Source organism: Oncorhynchus gorbuscha, linkage group LG06, assembly GCF_021184085.1.
Source record: "Oncorhynchus gorbuscha isolate QuinsamMale2020 ecotype Even-year linkage group LG06, OgorEven_v1.0, whole genome shotgun sequence".
Taxonomy (NCBI): Eukaryota; Metazoa; Chordata; class Actinopteri; order Salmoniformes; family Salmonidae; genus Oncorhynchus; species Oncorhynchus gorbuscha.
The window spans coordinates 87,382,233-87,408,395 of record NC_060178.1 but is presented as its reverse complement, the minus strand read 5'-3'; the positions used below and the strand labels follow the sequence as shown (position 1 = coordinate 87,408,395).

The following is a 26,163-nucleotide window of genomic DNA, read 5'->3' as shown; positions in this document are numbered from 1 at the left end:
TATAACTTGTAAAATGACAGGGATTTCTCATTTTAATTTAATGCTTGTTTTCGTATTGAAACGTGGAACATGAATTGCATCATTCAAGTCACAAGTGTCCTGAAGTAGATGGGTTTCTTCGATCCCCTCGCCACTGCGTTCTTCTATCTCCACCTCTGACGAAGAGGTAGAATAAGGATCGGACCAAAATGCAGCGTGGTGGTTACTCATGTTCTTTAATGAAGAATAGACGATACATGAAATAACTATATATATATGCAAAACAACAAACGGAACGTGAAAACCTATACAGCCTGTCTGGTGACAACTAACACAGAGACAGGAACAATCACCCACGAAAACACTCACAGAATATGGCTGCCTAAATATGGTTCCCAATCAGAGATAACGAGAATCACCTGACTCTGATTGAGAACCGCCTCAGGCAGCCATAGACTACGTCGACGCCCCACAAAACCCCAAGACAAAAAACACACCACAATAACCCATGTCACACCCTGGCCTGACCAAATATATAAAGAAAACACAAAATACTAAGACCAAGGCGTGACATCTTGAAGTCCCCCTCTGTTTCACCAGAAACACATGACAACTGATGGCCTTCCAAGCGAGTTGGTAGGGGCGAGTGGCTGGTTTGCAATTCACCATAGGTGCACTGAGCAGGACATTTGTGAACGGACAGATGGAGTCGGGGAGGGATATCTTTATGGAATGCATTGGCTTTTGAACTGCAGGCCAATTACATTCTGTGTCTGATTTCATAATGTCAATATTTTCATAAAGTAACTTCTACAGGATATCATATGAAACAAATCATTATATAAATGAAGAATCAATGTACACATGTAATTAGTGGGTCAAGTATTTGTTCATGTAATTTCATAATTCCCATAAGTGTAACATTAATTGAATTCAGTCTATTTTATGATATTTTGTAAGATTATTATTTGCATAAAATAGAAAGAGACCAGTCTTATCAACAAAAAAAAATCTTATCAAAATTAGATAATAGTATTTATTCTCGGAGCGTGCTGCCATGAAACCACGAACAACATATGACGTCATAAATTGGTTAGAAATTGTCCTTCCTCCTATCGACCAGGACCCAACAGGTTCAAAAGGTTATTCCCACCCCCTCGCTCGCTCACTCCAGACACACAGTTAAATCAAGATTAAACTTCTGAAGTCTTCATCTATTACTATTCAGCAGAGAGTTCCAGCTAATGGAAAACCTAGGAAAACACTCAATGCCTTATCTAAACATCCCAGAGCTAAGCTGAGTCGGTTCAACCATAGGTTAACTATCCTTTCTGCTTACTTAAAACCCATTTCCTCCCCAACCTAGCTGGAACCGTATTTATTAATCAGCTATAATAAAACAGAGTAGAGTTTAATTAGTTATAGTTCTATTTAAAATGTAGATATTGTTTAGTCATTATCCATAAAATTCCTAACAGTATTTTAAACATTGACAGTTTTAAAATGTTCCCAGTTTTTTTTAAATTCCATAAAGGAAATGTTTAGATCATCTTTACAGTTATTTGATATTTAGCTAGTCCCTAGTAGTCAGTCTGCACAACTTTTCACCAAGGACAAGAAAATGGAGGGATCTCATTGTGGCCTTATGTCCCAGAATAAATGTATGTCAGTTTATTCCAGCAGAAGAGAGAACGGGAGAGGAGAGGGGGAAAATGGCACTGTAGTCAGCCCTATCCGTCATGTGGTGATGGCTAGCTCCATTTAGGGCTTCCACAGAGAGCATCCTGTAGAAGACTCCAAGATTCTGTCCCATGTTGACCAGGACAAACCAGGCTGAGAAGCCATGAGAACTGCTTCCCCAGGCAGTTCTCAAACTGGGTCTGGGCTCCAAATGCTGGGATCACCCACAGCTGAGGAGGGGAGAGAAAATGTAAGGGGACAAATTGAAATTAAATTAAATTGAAAAAGGGATAGGGTGTAAATACGAGCCTGATCCCAGATCTGTATGCACTTTCTTGCCAATTCCTATGCCAAAGAGAAAGCATAGGAGTTGGCAAGAAAGCACAAACAGATCTGGGATCAGGCTAGGTAAATACTGTGTAACATGACACTATAAGCCCAGAGACATAATAGCCTCAGCATTACTCATTACAATGATATTGGAGAGAATGAGGATGGCACAGATCTCCTGTGCGGCTCTCATGTACCAGGTACTTTCCCATACATGTTCACCAGGTTGTGCAGATGCTGCCTTTCCTCTCCAGTAGAGCTATACCTCCTGCTTAATCCATGTCTTTATTTTTCACTATGGTCTTCATCTTCTGCTTTGGGACAAGAGAAGGGTCATATTTTCAGTGTGTAACTATAGTTTAGATAGTAATGATTTATGAGTTATGATATGAGTATGCTGCTACCTGAGTGCACATTTTGAATAATGATGGCTCGATGAATGCTTGTTCATCTCTTTTATATTTTAAATAAGCAATTAGTTAGCTAATCTTGTCCAGGGGCAGTTGGAGTACTCAACATTACGTAAACCACGAAGAAGACAAAGAAGACTCGCCTTGAATATGATGCTCCTCTCCTTTCTTCTTGGCGAGGGCCAGGCTGGGTATCGGTGGAGGCCCTCGGAGATGATGTTCTGTAGCAGGTGCTCCAACAGGCTGAGAAGGGAGTAGGAAAGATCCAGGCTTCCTAGGGGCCTGCTAGGCCCCACCGCCAGAGCAGCCACCAGAGAGAAATTGGACAAGGCCAGCTGACCCAGGGCTGTACCAACCAAGAGGGACACATCCAGGCTACATGTGGGATTATGTCCCCCCTCCTTTTACCTCCTATCCAGTTTATGGACCAACATGCCAGCCAGGGAGCAGAGGGACATGATTGGCATCACAGCTAGATGGTAGCCGTAGAACATCAGAAACACAGTGCCGGTGCCAGACTTGGTACAAGATGGTACAGAATAAAGAGAGCCTGCTTTCTCTGCTACCGTACGGCAAGTGGTAACGGAGCGCCAAGTCTAGGACCAAAAGGCTCCTTAACAGTTTCTACCCCCAAGCCATAAGACTGCTGAACAATTGATTGAATGGCCACCAGACTATTTACATTGACACCCTCCAATTAGTTTTGTACACTGATGTTACGCACTGTTTATTATCTATGCATAGTCACTTCACCCCTACATACATGTACAAATTACTTTGACTAACCTGTACCCCTACAAATTGACTCTGTACCGGTACCCCCTGTATATAGCCTCGTTATTGTTATCTTATTGTGTTACTTTTTATAATCTTTTACTTTAGTTTATTTCATAAATATTTTCCTAAATCTTTCTTGAACTGCACTGTTGGTTAATGTTTACCTCTACATTTAGTTCAGTATGTATATTAGTTAGTAATTCAGGTATAGCACCTCCCAAATCATCTGACTCAGGCCCAGCCCAGTGGAACTACGTTCCTTGTGATAATACAGTACATCAAAGAAAAGAGAAACCATGATGAAGGCCAAGAGGCCGACACATAAGCTTTAATATAATAAGTTATGTGAACACGAGCAGTGTGCAGCTTTCTCTTTTTTGAAGTTATTGCTTTATTCCCATGCACCTGCAATGAGATAACTCAGATGTGCGAGTGCTTTTGGTGGATTTTTATAATAACTGGTCCAACACTGAATGTGTTTTAGTTGTGTAAGAATACACTATATACCTGTGTCAGAACTGTCCGAGCTGTTGGACAGATCCCCACTGAGAGTGACCATCAGCCTAGACCTAGCAGAACAACACCAACACACACAAACAATCACATTGTTTTTCCTTGTTTGCTTTGTAGGTCCCTATAGACAATGCAAATTCTGAAGACCTATAATACGATGATAAATGTGTTTCTTAAGTGAAATGAAATTGAGAGGCATGCACCTGGTGATGATCTTGTGCTTGTAAATGCAGTCTTTGGAGTGAGCTCACAGCAAATAGGTCTAGTGCTTCTACACCTGCATTGCTTGCTGTTTGGGGTTTTAGGCTGGGTTTCTGGTAAAGCACTTTGTAACATCGGCTGATGTAAAAAGAGCTTCATAAATACATTTGATTGATTGAAAGAAAAGACATTAATTTAAACAGTAATACAAGGACATTTCATGGAGACAAATTCAAAATAAAGGTCCCTATTAAAAATCCTATCACAAGGAGACTAGCCTGTTTAAATATATATTGAAACCTTTTGAAATGAATGAAACAATGAATTGAAACAAATCAGGAAAAATATACTTTAGTGGAAATAAAGGCCAATGATTGAGGACTACCTGTAGCCCAAGAAAGAGAGCCTTGACGATGTGGGCGAGAACATTAGCAGTCGGCTTACACTTCATCATCAAGGCATAGTAACCCATCCTGAAGATATGCAGCAGGAGACTGAAAACACCAAACAGAATCAGGACCACTGGCAGGGCAGGGAGACAGGGGGCAACCAAAAACAAGTTTTAGTTTAGATTGCATCCCACATGGTATCAAATTCGCTTTAAAGTGCACTACTTTTGAATAGGGCCCTATTGAAACAGGGTGCCTTTTGAGACATATTTTGTTGAAGCATTTCAAATAATGGATTGTGATCTGATAGTTAGGATAACTACACATTGTCACAATATTGAAGCTATCCTTATAGAACTAACTGATTGTCCCTATTGAAATACTGAGGCCCACCCTGCACTCAACCACTTTATAATACATTTAGGAATGGATGTTGGAAGTATAGCTATACATCAATGTGTTTGTATCCGTCCCTCTGTAGACATACAGCCTGGTAGAATCGTAGAATACAATAAGGAGGACACAAGATCACATCTATACTGTATTCATGTTAAGGGAAATGTTAACTTTCGTCTGAGGCCAAAAAAGACAGGAAATTCGAAATCTAAATTGGACATATGGACTAACAAGGCTTTTCAGCATCAGCAGCTTGACTACTGCTTGAGTATTGTAGCTTTATTGAAATTGGACCTGTGCACTAAACAAGGCTTTTCAGCATTAGCAGCTTGACTACTGCAGCTTTATTGAAATTGGACCTACCCACTAACAAGGCTTTTCGGCATGAGCAGCTTCACTACTGCTAGAGTACTGTGGCTTTATTGAAATTGGGTGTATGCACTAACAAGGCTTTTCAGCATCCGCAGCTTGACTAATGCTAGAGTACTGTGGCTTTATTGACATTAGACCTATGCACTACAAGGCTTTTCAGCATCCGCAGCTTGACTAATGCTAGAGTACTGTAGTTTATTGACATTGGACCTATGCACTACAAGGATTTTCAGCATACACAGCTTGACTACTGCTAGAGTACTGTAGTTTATTGATCTACTGTACTTCAACAACAGATGTACTCATATTGGATGGGTTGGTAAGAATTCAAACCTTCTCTCAAACAGCCTAATTCCCTAATACATATTCTTAGAGGAGGTATACCCCATTAATGTATACTGAATAAAAATATAAAACATGCACCAATTTGAAAGATTTTTCTGAGTTACAGTTCATATAAGGAAATCGGTCAATTTAATTACATTCATTAGGCCCTCGTATATGGATGTCATATGACTGGGAATACAGACATGCATCTGTTGGTCACAGATGCAAGTAGGGGTTGGATAAGAAACCAGTCAGTATTTGCTGTGACCACCATTTATCTCATGCAGTGCAACACACATCTCCTTCGCATAGAGTTGATCAGGCTGTTGATTATGGCCAGTGGAATGTTGTCACACTCCTCTTCAATAGGCCCAAGCATTAACATGCTGAAACATGAGGTGATGGAGGCGGATGAATGGTACGACAATGGGGCTCGGGATCTCGTCACGGTATCTCTGTGCATTCTAATTGCCATAGAGAAAATGCAATTGTGTTCGTTGTCTGTATTTTATGCCTGCTCAAACCATAACCCCACCGCTACCATGGGGCACTCTGTTCACAATGTTGACATCAGCAAACCGCTCGCCCACACAATGCCATACAAGTGGTCTGAGGTTCTAAGGCCGGCTGGACGTACTTCCAAATTCTCGAAAACAATGTTTCATAGAGAAATGAACATTAAATTATCTGGCATTAAGCTTTGGTGGACATTCCTGCAGTCAGCATGGCAATTGCCTTGCTGTGGTATTATGTTGTGTGACATTCTTCTTACCAAACCACATGACCTTTGTTTTGGAGATGTTCAGAACAAGGTTAAGGGCAGAGAAAGCTTGTTGGACATTAAGAAAGCGTTTAAAACAAAATGCTGGCAGGGGGAAGTTGAGTATAAGACTGTATCATCTGCATATAAATGGATGAGAGAGCTTCCTACTGCCTGAGCTATGTTGTTGATGTAAATTGATAAGAGCGTGGGGCCTAGGATCGAGCCCTGGGGTACACCCTTGATGACAGACAGTGGCTGAGACAGCAGATGTTCTGACTTTATACACTGCACTCTTTGAGAGAGGTAGTTAGCAAACCAGGTCAAAGACCCCTCAGAGACATCAATACTCCTTAGCCGGCCGACAAGAATGGAATGGTCTACCATATCAAAAGCATTGGCCAAGAATAGCAGCACAACATTGCTTAGAATCAAGGGCAATGGTGACATTATTGAGGACCTTTAAGGTTGCAGTGGCACATCCATAACCTGAGTGGAACCTGTTATGCAGGTGAATGAGGACCCAAAAGCGACTTAACAGAAACAGAGTTTATTCCAGACCAAACAGAAAACGACTAATCCTGTATTCTTAACAGGTAAAGTCCAAACGGGGAATAACAGAAATCCTCTAGTCAGTAGAGGGGAACAACAGGAGAAGCGGCCACAGACTGCAGGTCGCTTCGGGTAGGCGCAGGCCGTAGCTGACAGAGACACCTGCTCACACGCAGCATCTGATGAAGGCAAAAACACGACAGAACGGAACAAGTACACAGCGAACAGCAAACATCGAACAAGGATCCGACCAGGACAGAAGCAGAAACAGAGAGAGAAATAGGGACTTAATCAGAGGGCAAAATAGGGGACAGGTGTGAAAGAGTAAACGAGGTAGTTAGGAGAATGAGGAACAGCTGGGAGCAGGAACGAAATGATAGAGAGAGAGGGATAGAGAGAGAGGGATAGAGAGAGAGGGAAAGAAACCTAATAAGACCAGCAGGGGGAAACGAATAGAAGAGAAAGCACAGGGACAAGACATGACAATATATGACAAAACATGACAGTACCCCCCCACTCACCGAGCGCCTCCTGGCGCACTCGAGGAGGAACCCTGGCGGCAACGGAGGAAATCATTGATCAACGAACGGTCCAGCACGTCCCGAAAAAGAACCCAACTCCTCTCCTCAGGACCGTAACGGGAAACGATGAAGAGGGAATCTAGTGCAATTACTATTATAAAAATGAGACACGGGTAGAGAACTGTAAGAGTTAGAGCTATCAGGACCAAACAGGCCAGGAGAGTAACAACTAGGGACAGACTGAGACACAGCAAGGCTAAGACCAGGAACAGGAGAGAGGCGGTGGCTGTGGACAGACTGAGACACAGCAAGTGCAGGAACAGGACCAGGAGAGAAGCGGTGGCTGGGGACAGACTGAGACACAGCAAGGGCAGGAGCAGAAGCAGGAAGAGAGTTACCGGACTTAGTCTGCGCACAGTCCGAACAAGCAGCCACGAAACGGCGAGTGTCACGCTCCTGAGTAGGCCACCAAAAACGCTGGTGAATAGAAGCAAGCGTACCCCGAACGCCGGGGTGGCCAGCTAACTGGGCAGAGTGAGCCCACTGAAGAACGGCCAGACGAGTAGAAACGGGAACGAAAAGAAGGTTACTAGGACAAGCGCGTGGCGACGGAGTGTGAGTGAGTGCTTGCTTTACCTGTCTCTCAATCCCCCAGACAGTCAACCCGACAACACGCCCTTCAGGGAGAATCCCCTCGGGGTCGGTAGAGGCTACAGAAGAACTGAAGAGACGGGATAAAGCATCAGGCTTGGTATTCTTAGTGCCCGGACGATAAGAAATAACGAACTCGAAATGAGCGAAATACAGCGCCCAACGAGCCTGACGCGCATTAAGTCGTTTGGCAGAACGGATGTACTCAAGGTTCTTATGGTCAGTCCAAACGACAAAAGGAACGGTCGCCCCCTCCAACCACTGTCGCCATTCGCCTAGGGCTAAACGGATGGCGAGCAGTTCGCGGTTAGCCACATCATAGTTACGTTCCGACGGCGACAGGCGATGAGAAAAATACGTGCAAGGATGGACCTTATCGTCAGTATGGGAGCGCTGGGACAGAATGGCTACCACGCCCACCTCTGACGCGTCTACCTCGACAATGAACTGTTTAGTGACGTCAGGTGTAACAAGGATAGGAGCGGATGCAAAACGCTTCTTGAGGAGATCAGTACAACAATCATACGACCGGTGAGGAGGAAGGGAGGTGGCTCTGGACCGACTGAAGACCGTGCGCAGATCATGATATTCCTCCGGCACTCTTGTCAAATCACCAGGCTGCTCCTGTAAAGAGGGAGCAGAAGAAACAGGAGGAATAGCAGACATTAAACATTTCACATGACAAGAAACGTTCCAGGAAAGGATAGAATTACTAGACCAATCAAAAGAAGGATTATGACACACTAGCCAGGGATGACCCAAAACAACAGGTGTGAAAGGTGAACGAAAAATCAAAAAAGAAATGGTCTCACTATGGTTACCAGATACTGTGAGGGTTAAAGGTAGTGTTTCACATAATATACTGGGGAGAGGACTACCATCCAAGGCGAACATGGCCGTGGGCTCCCCTAACTGTCTGAGAGGAATGTCATGTTCCCGAGCCCAGGCTTCGTCCATAAAACAGCCCTCCGCCCCAGAGTCTATTAATGCACTGCAGGAAGCTGCCGAACCGGTCCAGCGTAGATGGACCGGCAAGGTAGTACAGGAACTTGACGGAGAGGACAGAGTAGTAGCGCTTATCAGTAGCCCTCTGCTTACTGATGAGCTCTGGCCTTTAACTGGACATGAAATGACAAAATGACCAGCGGAACCGCAATAGAGACAGAGGCGGTTGGTGATTCTCCGTTCCCTCTCCTTAGTCGAGATGCAAATACCCCCCAGCTGCATGGGCTCAACACCTGAGTCAGTGGGGAAAGATGGTAGTGTCGGGGAGAGGGGGGACACAGTTAACGCGAGCTCTCTTCCATGAGCTCGGTGACGAAGATCTACCCGTCGTTCTATGCGAATAGCGAGTTCAATCAAAGAATCCACGCTGGATGGAACCTCCCGGGAGAGAATCTCATCCTTAACCTTAGCGTGGAGTCCCTCCAGAAAACGAGCGAGCAACGCCTGCTCGTTCCAGTTACTGGAGGCAGCAAGAGTGCGAAACTCTATAGAGTAATCCGTTATGGATCGATTACCTTGACATAGGGAAGACAGGGACCAGGAAGCTTCTTTCCCAAAAACAGAACGATCAAAAACCCGTATCATCTCCTCCTTAAAGTTCTGATACTGGTTAGTACACTCAGCCATTGCCTCCCAGATAGCCGTGCCCCACTCACGAGCCCGTCTAGTAAGGAGAGATATGACGTAGGCGATACGAGCAATACCCCTGGAGTACGTGTGGGGCTGGAGAGAGAACACTATATCACACTGGGTAAGGAACGAGCGACATTCAGTGGGCTCCCCAGAGTAGCACGGTGGGTTATTAATTCTGGGCTCCGGAGACCCGGAAGCCCAGGAGGTAACCGGTGGATCGAGGCGGAGATTGTGAATCTCCTCCGAGAGGCCGGAGACTTGGGCGGCCAGGGTCTCAACGGCATGTCGAGCAGCAGACAATTCCTGTTCGTGTCTGCCTAGCATCGCTCCCTGGAACTCGACAGCAGAGTAGAGAGAATCCGTAGTCGCTGGGTCCATTCTTGGTCGGATCCTTCTGTTATGCAGGTGAATGAGGACCCAAAAGCGACTTAACAGAAACAGAGTTTATTCCAGACCAAACAGAAAACGACTAATCCTGTATTCTTAACAGGTAAAGTCCAAACGGGGAATAACAGAAATCCTCTAGTCAGTAGAGGGGAACAACAGGAGAAGCGGCCACAGACTGCAGGTCGCTTCGGGTAGGCGCAGGCCGTAGCTGACAGAGACACCTGCTCACACGCAGCATCTGATGAAGGCAAAACACGACAGAACGGAACAAGTACACAGCGAACAGCAAACATCAAACAAGGATCCGACCAGGACAGAAGCAGAAACAGAGAGAGAAATAGGGACTTAATCAGAGGGCAAAATAGGGGACAGGTGTGAAAGAGTAAACGAGGTAGTTAGGAGAATGAGGAACAGCTGGGAGCAGGAACGAAACGATAGAGAGAGAGGGATAGAGAGAGAGGGATAGAGAGAGAGGGATAGAGAAAGAGGGAAAGAAACCTAATAAGACCAGCAGGGGGAAACGAATAGAAGAGAAAGCACAGGGACAAGACATGACAATATATGACAAAACATGACAGAACCCAGATTGCATACCAGAGAGAATACCATAGATCTCAAGAAAGCCAGTCAGTTGATAATTGACAAGTTTTTCCAGCACTTTTGACAAACAGGGACAAATAGAAATAGGCCTATAGGCCTATAACAGTTACGAGCAGCTTGATTCCCCCTCCCCCTTAAATAAAGGACTAACCGTGGCTGCCTTCCAAGCAATGGCAACCTCCCCAGATAGGAGAGACAGGTTTAAAAGGTCAGAGATAGGCTTGGTGATTATATGAGCAGCAACCTTAAAGAAGAAAGGGTCTAAACCATCTGACCCATATGGCTTTTTGGTGTCAAGTCTCAGGAGCTCCTTTAGTACCTCGGACTCAGTGACCGCCTGCAGGGAGAAACTTTGTAGCGGGGCAGGGGGAAAAGAGGGAGGAGCATCTGGTTTAGTTGCATTAGAAGGGGTGGGAGATGAGGAAATTTTGGATGGGCAAGGAGGCGTGGCTGAGTCAAATAGGAATCCTGACTCAATGAAGTGGTGATTAAAAACCTCAGCCATGTGTTTCTTGTCAGTAACAACCACATCATCAACATTAAGGGTCATGGGCAGCTGTGAGGAGGAGGGTTTATTCTCCAGGTCTTTAACCATTTTCCAGAACTTGTGGGGTTAGAACCACAGAGAGAGAACTGCTCCTTAAAGTAACTAACTTTGGCCTTCCGGATAGGCTGAGTGCATTTATTCTCATTTGCCTGAACGAGAATCAGTCAGCCTGAGTATGCGTGTGCCGAGCCTTCCGCCAAATGCGATTCTTGAGGTGGAGTAACTCTGCAAGATCACGGTCGAACCAGGGGCTGAACCTGTTTTTAATTCTCATTTTCTTTATGGGGCGTGATAGTGAACAATATCACTGAAGATATCAAAAAAGAAGGTCCAAGCTTGTTCGACAGAGGGTATCAAGCTGATTCTATACCAATTTACAGAGGCCAAGTCATGAAGGAAGGGTTGCTCATTTAAGTTTTTTAGCAAGCGTCTATGACAAATCAGGACAGGACGTTTCACTGAGTAGCCATTACGAATATTGGCTGTAAAACAATGATCACTAATGTCATTACAGAAAACACCAGACTGGTACCTATCAGGATTATTTGTGAGGATAACATCGAGGAGAGTAGCCTTTTCTGGGTGCTTGGAGTCATACCTTGTGGGGTTGGTAATAATCTGAAAAACATTTAGGGGGTTCCATCGCTTTAGGACTTGGTCAGGTGGTTTAAGCACGTCCCAGTTTAGGTCACCCAGCAGGACAAATTCAGACTTAGTGTAAGGGACCAGGAGAGAGCTTAGGGCAGGTAGGGTACAGGCCGGTGCTGATGGAGGACAATAACACAACAACAGTCAACAAAGAGCTATTTGAAAGTTTATGCTTAAAACCAGAAAATCAAATTGTTTGGGGACAAACTTGATGGAGACAACTGAGCACTAAAGGTGATCCTTGGTAAATATTGCCACTCCCCACCTTTGGAAGATCTGTCTTGCTGAAATCAATTGGTCTTAGGCCTGCACCACCTTTGGAGAACGCATGCGCTTAGCATGTCTGGAGGGGATGAGGACCACAGTACAATCCTCCCCGTCTGATAACCGTTTTCCACCCTCTGGGGTGATGCGTTGTCACGGCACCACCCCTTCGGTCCCCCCAAACTCAGAACGGCTGAGGAGTTGAGGGGGGATGACGGCGAAGCCTCCTTCGCTCTCCACGCTGGAGACGTTGGAGTTGGGTGACAGTGCTTCAGTGTTCCAAGCACATCAGGGATCGATCCAGTCCACAGCGCCATCTGTAGCTGGCAACACCACTACGGAGGAACCCCGGCGTTGATGGAAGCAACACCGGAGCTTTTAACGAGATTGGATCCCGCCCTTGATATCAAGCTGGAAGAAAACACCATCTGAGCAGTTCCTTATCCCCATGTGCCCCAAGTTTGCTTTGACTCTCCGCAAATATTGTAGCAATATGGGAGGGTGCTTACATTGCAACAACCAGACTAGGTTGTAGACACTCCTAATGGATGCAGAGACCTTGGGTCTAGACCACTATCCAGTGATGGATGGCATGGTGGCTGCCATGATCCTCCCTGACAAGAAGATTGTTGGCAAGGTGCCTCTCCTCAAACCAGGACCTGAAAGAGTAAGCGATGAACGGCTGCAAAGCACTTCTGAGACCCTCACCATCATGATGAAACTCGTAAACGCAGCTACGATGCTCCCTCACCCTGCTGATCCCTCGCCTCCCAGGGATTGGTGACAAGCTTCTTAAGGAGGCCAAAGAAGTGTCAAGGCTGCTCACTATGCTCCAGATGGACATGACATGTGCCAATGGCAAGGCTTTGGCTTCAGTGGTGACTTTACACCGCCATCTTTGGCTGGCACAGTCTAAACTGCCACCGCCAGTTCAGAAAACATTGTTGGAGCTCCCCTTCACTCCAGGTTCCACCTTTGGGCCAGGGGTAGACATCATACAGAATACTCCAAAACTGAGCAAAGACAGAGAGACTTTGCAGGAGTTCTTGGCAACTGCATGCCCTACTGCTGCCCCTCAGAGGAACAGGAAGACAGGGCAGGATGTTTCGAGGGCGCTCCAGCAACGTCTTGGCCCCCCTTCTCCCCCACCAAGACGCAAGGAAATGGGAACTGGCATTTTACATAACCTAACAGCAGAAGGACAGGCATCATGACCATCCTCACAAGCAGCATCACGGGGCTAAGAAAGATCATCACGCTCGACCTGAAGGATGCGTACTTCTACGTTCCTTTTCATTGAGATCACTGGAAGTACCTCCAGTTTGCATTTGAAGGAGTGGCTTACAAATTTAATGTCCTCCCATTCGACCACTCACTGGCGCTGCGTACATTCACAAAGTGCATGGGTGCAGTCCTAGCGCCTATCATGTCCCAGGGCATTCTAGTACTAAACTACCTGGGCGACTGGCTGGTGTAGGCTTAATCAAGAGAGCAAGCTACAGCAGACACACGGATAATCTTGAAGCCCATTCATGACCTGGGCCTCACCCTAAACAGGGAGAAGAGCAACCTGACTCCCTCACAGACGGTGGTCTTCCTGGGGATGTTTATTTACTCAACTCTTATGAGAGCACGTCTCCCTCAGGTGAGATTAGAGAAGATACAGGTCTAACTAGACCGTTTCCGGGTTGGACGAGCTTTGTTCATATTAGAGTGGCAGAAGTTACTCAGCTTTCTCACATCGGCTTCTCGGTTGATGTTACTGGGATTTTTTTTTATACCTCAGGCCACTCCAGCAATGGTTCAACTCTCACCATCTACACCATAGATGACACAGACATCATCAGCTATCGGTGACAAATGCCTGTGTGAGGACTCTGTTGAAATGGCACTCTCACTCCTTCCTGTTGGAGGGAGTGATACTGAACAGAGTCCATCGCAGGGAGCTAGTGTGCACTGATGCCTCGCTAGCGGGTTGTGGGCCAACGTTCAGAGGCTTGGCAGTGAGTGGATGCAGGAGCCCCCCATGGAGTGGCAAGCACATCAATGTGCTGGAGCTCAGGTCGGTTTGTCTGGCACTCCAACAGTTCCTGCCCTACTTGGAAGGGTTATATGTCCTGGTCAGATCAGACAATACCACGGTAGTGGCATATATCAATCACCAGGGAGGACTGAGATTACGGCACCTCCACGAAATGGCTTGGGAGCTCACGATTGGCCGGCAACAACACTTTATGCGTTCCCACCATTTCCCCTGATCACAGCTGCGCTAGACAGGGTCAGTTTGAAGGGCCACTGGCTGCTTCTGGTAGCCCCATACTGGCTGCGATGACCATGGTTAAGCCTCCTGTTGTCCCTCCTCTCTGGGACCCCATGGCAGCTGCTACTGATACCCGACCTGTTCTCTCTGGCTCGGGGACGTTCTGGCATCCGGACCCACGTCGCCTCCAGCTTTTGGTAAATGGGCATGTCTAGGCATTCAGGACAATGTGGTGAACACATTGCAAGAACGCCAGGGCTTCCTCCACCAACGTGTCATATCAAATGCGGTGGTGCGAGGGTCATAATGTTGCCCCAAAGTTGTGTGATGTATAAACTGTTTTAAAGGTTTTACAATCACTGTTTGATGCAGGGCAAGCGGCATATACTTTGAGAGTGTATTTGGCATACGGCTTGCCATGACGATGGCCCAGAGGGACCCATGGGTGGCCACCCATTACTCTCCAAGTTTATGAAGGGAGTTAGACGTCTGTGTCCAGGGAAGGCCAGTTCGGTGCCAAACTGGGACCTTGACGTAGTGCTGTCAGCACTTGCTAGGCCACTCTTTGAGCTCCTGGGGTTAGTCTTTGAAGCACCTATCCATGCAGGTGGCATTCCTACCTCTACTAAGAGGATTAGTGAACTTCATACTATTCATATGAAGTCATTTGACATATACAATTAAAGCATCCTGGCTTAAATTCAATTGTGAATATGGCTGAGAATTTTACAAAATATATATTTAACGTCAATGGTGTCAGAATAATAATATCATGAAGCTAGCTAGCTAGTAACTTCTGCTGCTATCTGCTGGTTACTAATGGTGCGAAGTAGTCAAGACAGGAGAATGATGTCACAGCCCTGAGATCAAATAGATATCCAATCATGAGCTGCTTTATTCTCACTTTGAATGAGACTGTATGATCTGTAATACTAGTTGTCAATCTTTTTGTGTTTCTCCTTCAACAAAAACTAATTACTAGCCTGTTCGCCCCCATGTAATTAGTTAGCTTTCCCTAATTCTTTGCTGGAAAATATAGAGAATTAATAAAAGTTTACATCAACACCACCTTTTTCAGATATTCAAACAGAAGGCACTAATGATATGTAATTTTTTCTGTGATTCGAGTGTCACTTGACAATTTAGTGGAATGTCTCCTGACATCTCCATTTCTATCCATTCTTCCATCAAGAAAAACTAGTGAGTGGATCACGGCGCTATCTGTTGACTAGAAATGACGAGGGGGAAAACTACCTTTTAACGACAGGAGACAATTTCTTCCAATTTCCTATTCAAAAAATAACATGTAGCCTATAGGTCATAATGCATGACTTGTGATTGGATCTGTATTCCAATAAACCCCAAAGAAACCATAAGCACCATAAATATAGCTCCCTTATAACCCTGTCTCAGTAAAGAACCCAGAGGAAGCGGGCACTCCACACCACACTACTGCATGTCACAAGACTGTGTTTGCCCACTTAGATAATGCCCATAGAGATTAGTTCAGGAAGCTAACAGAAGTCTTCAAGTCTCCAGCAAGGTTCATCAAACCACCTCGGTTACATTTCACCCACCTTTGACCTCCTACTCAGAGATCACAGCTCCTATATAACTGACTGGGTTCGAAATCAGGCCTACTGCACAACAACAAAACGTTCTGTGGCAAACAAAAGCAGATTAATCTGCGCACCCCATTAAATGATAGTACATCCGAGGTGGTTAGGTGATCCATCCATGTGATAAGAAGCCTCGTAATTACCAAGCTGATTACAGTTTGTACCAAACCATTCATTTTAGCTTGCAAGATCAGGCAGGCCACAAGGTGATCATGAGCAACCTTGACTGAGAAATAAAGACATAAACTTCCGTTCAAAAGTTTGGGGTCACTTAGAAATGGACTTGTTTTTGAAAGAAAAGCCATTTTTTTGTCCATTAAAGTAATGTAAAATTGATAAGAAATATAAAGTAGACATTGTTAATGTTGTAAATAACTATTGTAGCTGGAAACGGCAGATTTTTAAAAAGAATATCTACATAGGCGTACATAGGCCCAATTATCAGCAACCATCACTCCTTTGTTCCAATGGCACGTTGTGTTAGCTAATCCAAGTTGATCATTTTAAAAGGCTAATAGATCATTAGAAAAACCTTTTGAAATAATATTTTGCAATTATGTTCGCACAGCTGAAAACTGTTGTTCTGATTAAAGAAGTAATAAAACTGGCCTTCTTTAGACTAGTTGAGTATCTGGAGCATCGAACCCACAAATGCTGATGCTCCAGATACTCAACTTGTCTAAAGAAGGCCAGTTTTATTACTTCTTTAATCAGAACAACAGTTTTCAGCTGAATGATGTCTTGAGATGTATCCACATAATTTTCCACCCTCATGATGCCATCTATTTTGTGAAGTGCACCAGTCCCCCCTGCAGCAAAGCACCCACAACAACATGATGCTGCCACCCCCGTGCTTCACGGTTGGGATGGTGTTCTTCGGCTTGCAAGTCTCCCCCTTTTTCCTCCAAACATAACGATGGTCATTATGGCCGAACAGTTCTATTTTTGTTTCATCAGACCAGAGGACATTTCTCCAAAAAGTACGATCTTTGTCCCCATTTGCAGTTATAAACCGTAGTCTGGCTTTTTTATGGCGGTTTTTGATGAGTCGCTTCTTCCTTGCTGAGTGGTCTTTCAGGTTATGTCGATATAGGACTCGTTTTTACTGTGGATATAGATACTTTTGTACCTGTTTCCTCCACTATCTTCACAAGGTCCTTTGCTGTTGTTTTGGGATTGATTTGCACTTTTTTTGCACCAAAGTACATTCATCTCTAGGAGACAGAACGTGTCTCCTTCCTGAGCGGTATGCCGGCTGCGTGGTCCCATGGTGTTTATACTTGCATACTATTGTTGAACGTGGTACCTTCAGGCGTTTGGAAATTGCTCCCAAGGATGAACCAGACTTGTGGAGGTCTACAATTATTTTATTGGCTGATTTCTTTTAATTTTCCCATGATGTCAAGCAAAGAGGCACTGAGTTTGAAGGTAGGCCTTGAAATACATACACAAGTACACCTCCAAATGACTCAAATTATGTCAATTAGCCTAACATAAGGTTCGAAAGGCATGCCATAATTTTCTGGAATTTTCCAAGCATTTTAAAGGCACAGTCAACTTAGTGTATGTAAACTTCTGACCCACTGTAATTGCGATACATTGAAATAATCTGTCTGTAAACAATTGTTGGAAAAATTACTTGTGCCACGCACAATGTAGATGTCCTAACTGACTTGCTAAAACTATAGTTTGTTAACAAGAAATTTGTGGAGTGGTTAAAAACTAGTTTTAATGACTCCAACCTAAGTGTATGTAAACTTCAGACTTCAACTGCACATCAAAATATATGTTGTTACAAATATAACATACCTTGAAGACCAATTTATCCTTAACTACAACAACATTCTCAGTAATGGGTACAGAAACGTTTTACTTGCAGCAAACGTTGTGGAAATTAATATTTGTGTCATTCTCAAAACTTTGGCCACGACTGTATGTGGTGGTTCTGGCTTGCACTGAGTGAACCCCTCCCCTTAAACCCCCTCATTCGCCCCGCCCGCACCAGGGGGCGCCCGTGCCGCCCCCAGCAAGATGCCTCCCTGTGAGGATGCATTTGTCGCCGTACCTAAATCTACCCATTTGTATTAGTCTATAAATAAATGTCTTATCCAAAATTCGTCATCTCTCCCATGTCTTATTCGACGAGTGTTTTTGAATGTGTAGGGATAATAATTAAGGCATAGTTGTTCTGAAATGTTTATTGCTTTAATATAACACACATACATTAATGATTAATTTCGGTTGCCTATCCTGAAGTGAAGTTTGTTCTATAGAAAGTATTTGACCAGCCACAAAATGTAAAAAAGGTTGGGGGGGATTTTCGGCATAACATAGGCTCAGGGATTCGAACCTGCAATCTTTTGGATACTTGCCAAACTCAGACTGAGTTGAATATGTTTAATGAATAAATGCATTCACAATTAATTGTGCTCAGTAGGTTCAAACAAAAACAAATGGTTACAGTGAGATCTCGAGGATCTACACAGGTCTAGGAGGCGACAACCCCTCCCTGTTTGACAACTGCTTAGTGTGTCCCTGGCAACCGCTCCGGCTTCTTTCTCTCCTCAGTCCCCGGTAGTCACTACCTCCTTCCGGAGGGAAGCAACAACCGAAGACCCAATGACACCCCGCGCCTTTAGGACAAACCTGCCCCTTCGGAGGGCAAGCTCTTCGCCTTGATGCCAAATAAGCGACCGTGAGCCAGGCTACCGGAGCCATAGGCACCATGAACGACAAGTACCACCGGGCGGCCCGGGATGGCTACCTGGACCTCCTCAGAGAGGCCACTCGGAAGGAGCTGAATGCGCATGATGAAGATGGAATGACACCGACTTTATGGGCTGCGTACCACGGAAACCTTGACGCGCTCCGGCTTATTGTGGGAAGAGGGTAAGTGTCGTTAAGTTTCCTAAGCAGCCTATAGCACAGACAATAGCTTCAATCGCAACTCAGCACCAAGGCAACTAACTTAACATTTTGCTCAGCTTTCCCCTTTGCAAATCAGGTCTACCTGTTGAACTATCAACAAACAGGTGTGGAGGTGTCACTGTCACATGGCAATGTGCATATCTCACTTCCTTCCATCTGAAAAGTCAGTAGACAGAGCCATATATAGGCTAGAGAGGTGACTAGGAAGAAATATATAAGATCTTATCTCTGATATACAGCTCATTTTACCTATAGGTGGTCACTGGAATCGAAACCACCATCCTGAAGTTGAGCTACAAAAGACTACTAAAACCTCCAGTCAGTTGGTTGAAGCCCTGATTACTGTCTAGGAACAAAATGTACATTCAAATGACTGTTAGTGCCAGCTCAGGATTTATGTTGGCTGGTTTCGCCCTCCTCACCCCATCCAACAGTGCTGTTGATGTAATGGACAGCTCTTTGCCTCCATTTTAACAGCCTAATTAAAGGCAAAGGTCACTGGCAGGAGGATGGCCTACCCAACATTCTCTCACATACCCATTCACAACCATGTGGCGTGAATACTTATACATGCATGCACGCACACACGCAAGCGCCTTCACAGACACACACTTGAAAAAAATATGTTGCTTCAATTTACAATTGTAAGGCAACCAGCTGCAATAAGATTGTGAGTTTGTTCAACTTTTGGGCATATCTGATCCAACATACATTCTCAAGTGTAATTGTATGTTAACTCAGCTTAGAAGTTTAGCTTGACTGAACATGCAATTCAACTTGAGATTGTATTCTACATTATTTCTGCCAGTGTTGATTTTTCGCTCTGTAAGAGTGGCATTAACACTTAGTGGAGTAAAATAACTAGTGATGCACCAATATTACATTTTTGGCCGATACCGATAACCAATGTTTTCTTTGCCCAAAAAATATTAGCGGCCTTTTAAGCATTCTAGTACAGTTAAATAGTTAACACACACACATGGACGCAGCGGTCTAAGGCACTGCATCTCAGCACAAGAGGCATCACTACAGTCCCTGGTTCGAATCCAGGCTGTATCACATCCGGCCGTGATTGGGACTCCCATAGGGCGGCGCACAACTGGCCCAACGTGTTCCGGGTTTGGCCGGGGTAGGCCGTGATTGTAAATAATAATTGTTTTTTAACTGACTTGCCTAGTTAAATAAAGGTTACACACACACCACACAGACCAAAAAGTTATTTTGTTGGCCTTTACGGATGTCCCCATTACCAGTAAAACATAATCAAAACATATTTATATCACTTACTTGCTGTACTGTTTCGTTGTTCATTTGTTCAGTCGTTTCAGTCTCAACCAGGATTTCATCATACATGTCAAGCAGTGAAGGTTCAGCTCTGTCTGTCTGTGGCCTCTCTTCCTCAGTGTGCACTGTCAATGTGTCCGTTTCCATCTTGTCCAGCTGCATATGTAACATTTCACGTAAACCCTGTTTCTTGTCTGGATTGAAGTAGTGGTCCTTGTACATAGCATCGGGCATGATGGCGACACAGTAAAGAGAGAATGCCACTGAATCGCTGGTTCACAGCCTGTGTCGGCAGTTTTGTTGAGCAAGTGTTTCAATGCATGACAGAGGGTATCATGTCTGCTGCAGGCGCAGTTGATGAGCTAATTTCTCGAGTCTGTTGTTCGAATGGAGATAGCTAGTGTTTCCAAGTGTCAAATGTGTTCTCTAATGCCATTGAAATGGCAGCAGCGGTATGAGAACCAGCACATTCAAGTGCATGAAGTACGACTTTCCTCAGTACGAAATCCTTGACAACCCACTGTGCTGTCAGACTCAGCATGTTTATGGGGCTGATATCGCTGGTCCAAATGTCAGTTGTGAAGCTAATAGCAGTGACGCTATTACTGTGTAACACCGGTAGGGCAACATCTGAAAAATAGCTCACTTGGTAGTGTGTACTGGTGCTCAACCAGTCGGCGAAAGTCAACATCACCCAGGACAGAGAACAGTTGATTGTCAAGGGCAATGAATTCCATTATCTTGGTGTTAATTGATTTTGCCATTGAGTTGTCTCACTGAATTTGTTTTACTCTTTCTGCTCAACTTGTTGACTGCTCGATCCACACATTGTGGGCTAGTTTAGGAATGCTGTGTTGCAGGTGTAGCGCAACATTTGACGTGGCGTCATTACGTCATGTACCTACGTTATATAGGTCTGCACGTCAACTTTGACATCGGTTTTGCACATCGACGTTACGCTAGACATTGGGCCGATGTCGATGTTGGTATTTTTAGCTAATATCGTCCGATTCCGATATCTTCACAGATATATCGTGCAACCCTAAAAATAACTCCCATTTGTTGGTGTTAATAACCAGAGTTGTTGTTTTACACTGTTGAGGGTAAAACAGTCCCATCGAAACCACACTCCTTATTATCATATTGATAAAAAAAGTTGTTAATATCTGTGTTTGTACATTGATTGATTGATTGATTAATCTTATGCTTCAAAGATCAAACATGCATTTTTCTGAACTAAGCCAATCAGTTAGTTAGATTTATTGCACCCGTTAACACTTAATTTGTTTTTATTTATTTAATTTCAATATATCAGGGGGTGCTGCAGCACCCTCGGTACCCCTAGTTCCCGCGGCTATAAGTAGTAGTAGTGAAGGGGTGGAGTGGAATCATATTCATTGATGGTAGCTTTGATTATGAGTTGAATTAATGTATCACGTTCTGTATCACAGAGCCTTCCTCCCTATGTAATACATCCAGTTGAATTACATATGAAAATGCTGTTTTCAATCAGATCAACTTTTGAAAGGGCCCACTCCTTTTACCATATTGTTCGCTAGCAGCCTACCATGGACTGTACTTGTGAGCTACAGTAGCAGAGTACTACAGCCAGATAACAGCTATACTCTTTGTTGCCCACAAAAAACACTTGGCATACATCACCTAATTAGGACCTACTGTATACTGTATGTCACTGTACACCCTCAGTGGTCTATCAATGGTGCTTTCTGACTTTCAATGGGAAACAAGAGAGACTCAGGATCTAGGAGTAAGGTTATATTATCATTCAATAAATCAGCTACTCTTTCAGCTACTGAAGCACCTTTGTGTACAGTATAGGTAAAAAGCCCTCTCTTTTGTTGAAGGTTTAAGTGCTGGACAAAGCAGGTTTGGATGGAAAGGGTATAGTATTTACTCCCTATTTAAGAGAGCCCTGTCCTATGACAACCCACTATGGTTGACACAGCACCCAGGAGAGCAGAAGAGATTAGGAGGAAGAGGAAAGGGAGAGAGGGCAGAGGAGGAGGAGGGAGAGAGGGCAGAGGAGGAGGGTAGGTAGAGAGGGCAGAGGAGGAGGGTAGGGTCGAGACTCAAGGAATAGAGACGTGGAGGAGAGACAGTAGAGGAGGAGAGGGGGATGGTAGGGTCAAGACTTGAGGGATATGTCAAGACCTTAGTGACAGGTTTATAAGACATGGTGGTAATTAAGTGTGGAGAGAGCAGTAGAGGCTGATGTCTGAGAGAAGCTGCAGTGGCAGAGGTGTAGCGTAGATATTAACAGCATAGATATTAGCTGAAGAGGAAAGGTCAGGGTGACAGATAGGACTAATTGGGCAGACTGGTCCTCTAACAACACTTCCAGGGGACTGATGCTACACCACAGGGCCAGGATGGAGGTGGATGAGCTAAGGATGGACAGGACCAGAGCTGTGGTGAAGGTCAGAGGGCCTGCTAGAAGGTAAAAGCAGTTTGCTGTAATTGAACTATGCTGATCTGGTCCTACCTCTTTTCTGCATTTTACAGGCCTCTTTGTTTTCTTATCTAGAAGGTAAAAAGAAAAGAATGGGGCTGTACATGTAGGTCTGGGTGGTTTCCCAGATCCATATTGCTTAATCTTGGACTAATAAGCACTGAATGGAGATGCTCTGACTGTGTAACATATTTCATACAAGTTATGCTTTTTCTATTTGTGTATTATTCTTTTTCGTTATACAATGGGTGGGTCTAATCCTGAATGCTGATTGGTTAAAACTGCATTCCAGCCATGTCTATTCCACAGAGATTAGAGATTGAGCAAACAGATTTGGATATCAGAAGCTGTAGCCTATTTTCTAAACAATTATACATAAAACAAAAAAGTGACGAGGCTGTGTTTTAATTACGTAACAACCACCATTGTTTTGGTCTGTAACTGGGCTATAGGGTAGGGTTGGCTGACTGTTGGGTCAGATCCCTTGGTTGTCTTGTTGATAGTCAAGCACAATTGACCATGAGACGTAATCTGTAGGTGGAGAGTCAAAACATGACGATGCACATCGAATTTATAAATGCATGAAGGATCAAATGTGTTAGTAGGAGGTATCAGAATATTCACAATTAGTAAAACAGATCAAATTGTATTTGATCTGTCTTACTAATTGTTTTACTAATTGATACTGTATTACATGACTGCCCAACCCTCTTCCTGGAGATCTACTGTCCTGTGGGTTCTCAGTCCAACCCTAATTTAACACACCTGATTCTACTAATTAGCTGCTTAACTAGCTGAATCAGAACGGCTAAATTAGTGTTGGGCTGAAAACCTACAGGACAGTAGATCTCCAGGAAGAGGGTTGGGCAGCCCTGCTGTATTGACTACCTTATGCCAGGATATGGGCCCATATGTATATTTTCAGAGTAGTAATTCAGGAACAGTTTGGCCTTTCAGATCAGAATGAATACGATTATATGGACAGAAGGGGACCTGATCCAAGATCAGTTTTTACAGACATGTAGAAGTTAGGGTAGAGATTAGCAGCCAGAGGGGGCACATTTTGCAACATTCTGATAGAAATACAGAGCCTTTGGAAAGTATTCAGACCCCTTCACTTTTTCCACATTTTGTTACATTACAGCCTTATTCTAAAAATGATTTTTGTAAAAACATTTTGTTCAGCAATCTAAACACAATACCCCATAATGACAAAGTGAAACAGGTTTTTAGAAACTTTTGGAAATGTATTTTTAAAACCCCCCAGAAATAACTTATTTACATGAGTATTCAGGCCCTTTGCTATGAGACTCGAAATTGAGCTCAGGTGCATCCTGTTTCCATTGACCATGCTTGAGATGTTTCTACAACTTGATTGGAGTCCACCTGTGGTAAATTCAATTGATTGGACATGATTTGGAAAGGTATACACCTGTCTATTTAAGGTCCCACAGTTGACAGTGCATGTCAGAGCAAAAACCGAGCCACGAGGTTGAAGGAATTGTCTGTAGAACTCTGAGACTGGACTGTGTCAAGGCACAGATCTGGGGAAGGGTACCAAAAAATATCCGCGGAACTGAAGGTCCCCAAGAACACAGTGGCCTCCATCATTCTTAAATGGAAGAAGAACCACCAAGACCCTTCCTAGAGCTGTCCGCAGGGCCAGCGGTGACTAAAAACTTGATGGTCATTCTGACAGAGCTCTATAGTTCCTCTGTGGAGATGGGAGAATCTTACAGAAGGACAACCATCTCTGCAGCTCTGCACCAATCAGGGCTTTATGGTAGAGTGGCCAGTCCTCAGTAAAAGGCACATGACAGCTACTGCCTGTCACCAAGGGAGTACCCCAAGGCTCGATCCTAGGACCCATGCTCTTCTCAATTTACATCAACAACATAGCTCTCTCATCCATCTATATGCAGATGATCGAGTATTATACACAGCTGGCCCCTCCCTGGATTTTGTGTTAAATGCTCTACAACAAAGCTTTCTTAGTGTCCAACATGCTTTATCTACCCTTAACCTTGTCCTGAACACCTCCAAAACAAAGGTCATGTAGTTTGCTAAGAAGAATGCCCCTCTCCCCACAGGTGTGATTACTAGGTGTGATTACTACAATTTCTTCAACAAATGATCAGGTCTTATCAAACATACATTGGTAATTGATGGAAGGAAAACACAGACTCTTTGTTTAAGTATTGAAATACTCATTTTAGTAATACAATTGTAGGCAGAAGATGGTACAGAGTACAGTATAACAGTATATGATAGTTCCCCAAAATGTCTAAGACATCCTGTAACTCATATAGCCTCTCTCATTCCTCTTTGTGTGAGTTTCCCTGGCAACAACATTTTAATAAATCTAACCTCCCTTGACAGCAGTAACCATCTTATCAGCAATTAAAGCTCAGAAGTGGGATTGACTGAAACTTGACCTTTCATCACAAGTATAGTCATAAAAATGTGAACGAGTATAAGCATCTTCTGAAAGGTGGCTGGTTTCATCAAGTCTGTGGCAGCTTTGTGTTCTCAGAAAACCAGATAACCACGGTGGGATCCAGACAGGAGGAGTCTGAACGTTAAACGCCTTCTGAGTGTCTGAAGGTCACAACACTCAAAAACAGGTTTTAACACACACACACACTCTCCTGAAGAGGAGACCTTACAGTTTATCATAACATCATTTATTAACCCTCTTCAACTACTTTGAGGGTTTAGAGCTTTTTAATTTTAAAATGTTATTTAAACTTTAACTACACAAGTCAATTAAACCAGTTATGCATTAGGGGGCGCTAATTACATTTTTTGGATGAAAAACGTTCCCGTTTTAAACAATATATTTTGTCACGAAAAGATGCTCGACTATGCATATAATTGACAGCTTTGGAAAGAAAACACTCTGACGTTTCCAAAACTGCAAAGATAGTGTCTGTGAGTGCCACAGAACCTATGTTACAGGCGAAACCCAGATAAAAATCCAACCAGGAGGTGCCGCATTTTTTGAAACCGCCTCATGCCAATGACTCCTTATATGGCTGTGAATGAGCTACGAATGAGCTTACGTTTTCCACGTATTCCCCAAGGTGTCTACAGCATTGTGACGTCTTTTTAGGCATTTCCATTGAAGAATGGCTGTAAGGGACCACATATAGCATGTGGTCACATGGTGTCTCCAGCAGAAAATGTTGCGTAAAATACTGAGGTAACCATTTTTCCAATCGCTTCTTAATAGAAACCAAGTTTGGCGTTATAGTTGCAGCATTTTCCGGTCGAATTCTCAGCCAAGCATGATGAAGAAACGGGAGCTATTTCACCTACAAAAATAATATTTTTGGAAAAAAGGAACATTTGCTATCTAACTTGGAGTCTCCTGAGTGAAAGCATCCAAAGTTCTTCAAAGGTAAATGATTTAATTTGGTTGCTTTTCTTATTTTCGTGAAAATGTTGCCTGCTGCCAGCAGAGCTAGCATAGCATTATGCTATGATAAACTCACACAAATGCTTGTCTAGCGTTGGCTGTAACACATATTTTGAAAATCTGAGATGACAGTGTTGTTAACAAAAGGCTAAGCTTGTGTTTGAATATATTTATTTCTTTTCATTTGCGATTTTCACGAATAGGAAAGGTTTCTAGGGGTATTTATGTCCGTTGCGTTATGC

General features: G+C 43.9%; 1 protein-coding gene across 2 annotated transcripts in view; it reads left to right on the top strand.

Moving 5' to 3' along the window:
• Nucleotides 1-18,406: 18,406 nt before the first annotated feature.
• Nucleotides 18,407-26,163, top strand: part of LOC124037286 (Usher syndrome type-1G protein homolog) — a 37,459-nt gene continuing 29,702 nt past the window's right edge. Inside the window, exon 1 of one of the 2 annotated variants that reach the window (XM_046351985.1) lies at nt 18,407-18,710. In XM_046351985.1, the coding sequence (XP_046207941.1) occupies nt 18,547-18,710 (164 nt within the window). In that variant the 5' untranslated portion in view covers nt 18,407-18,546. Of the gene's footprint in view, nt 18,711-22,400; nt 22,492-26,163 lie in introns of those variants that run through there. The other variant, XM_046351986.1, reaches the window with a different exon arrangement.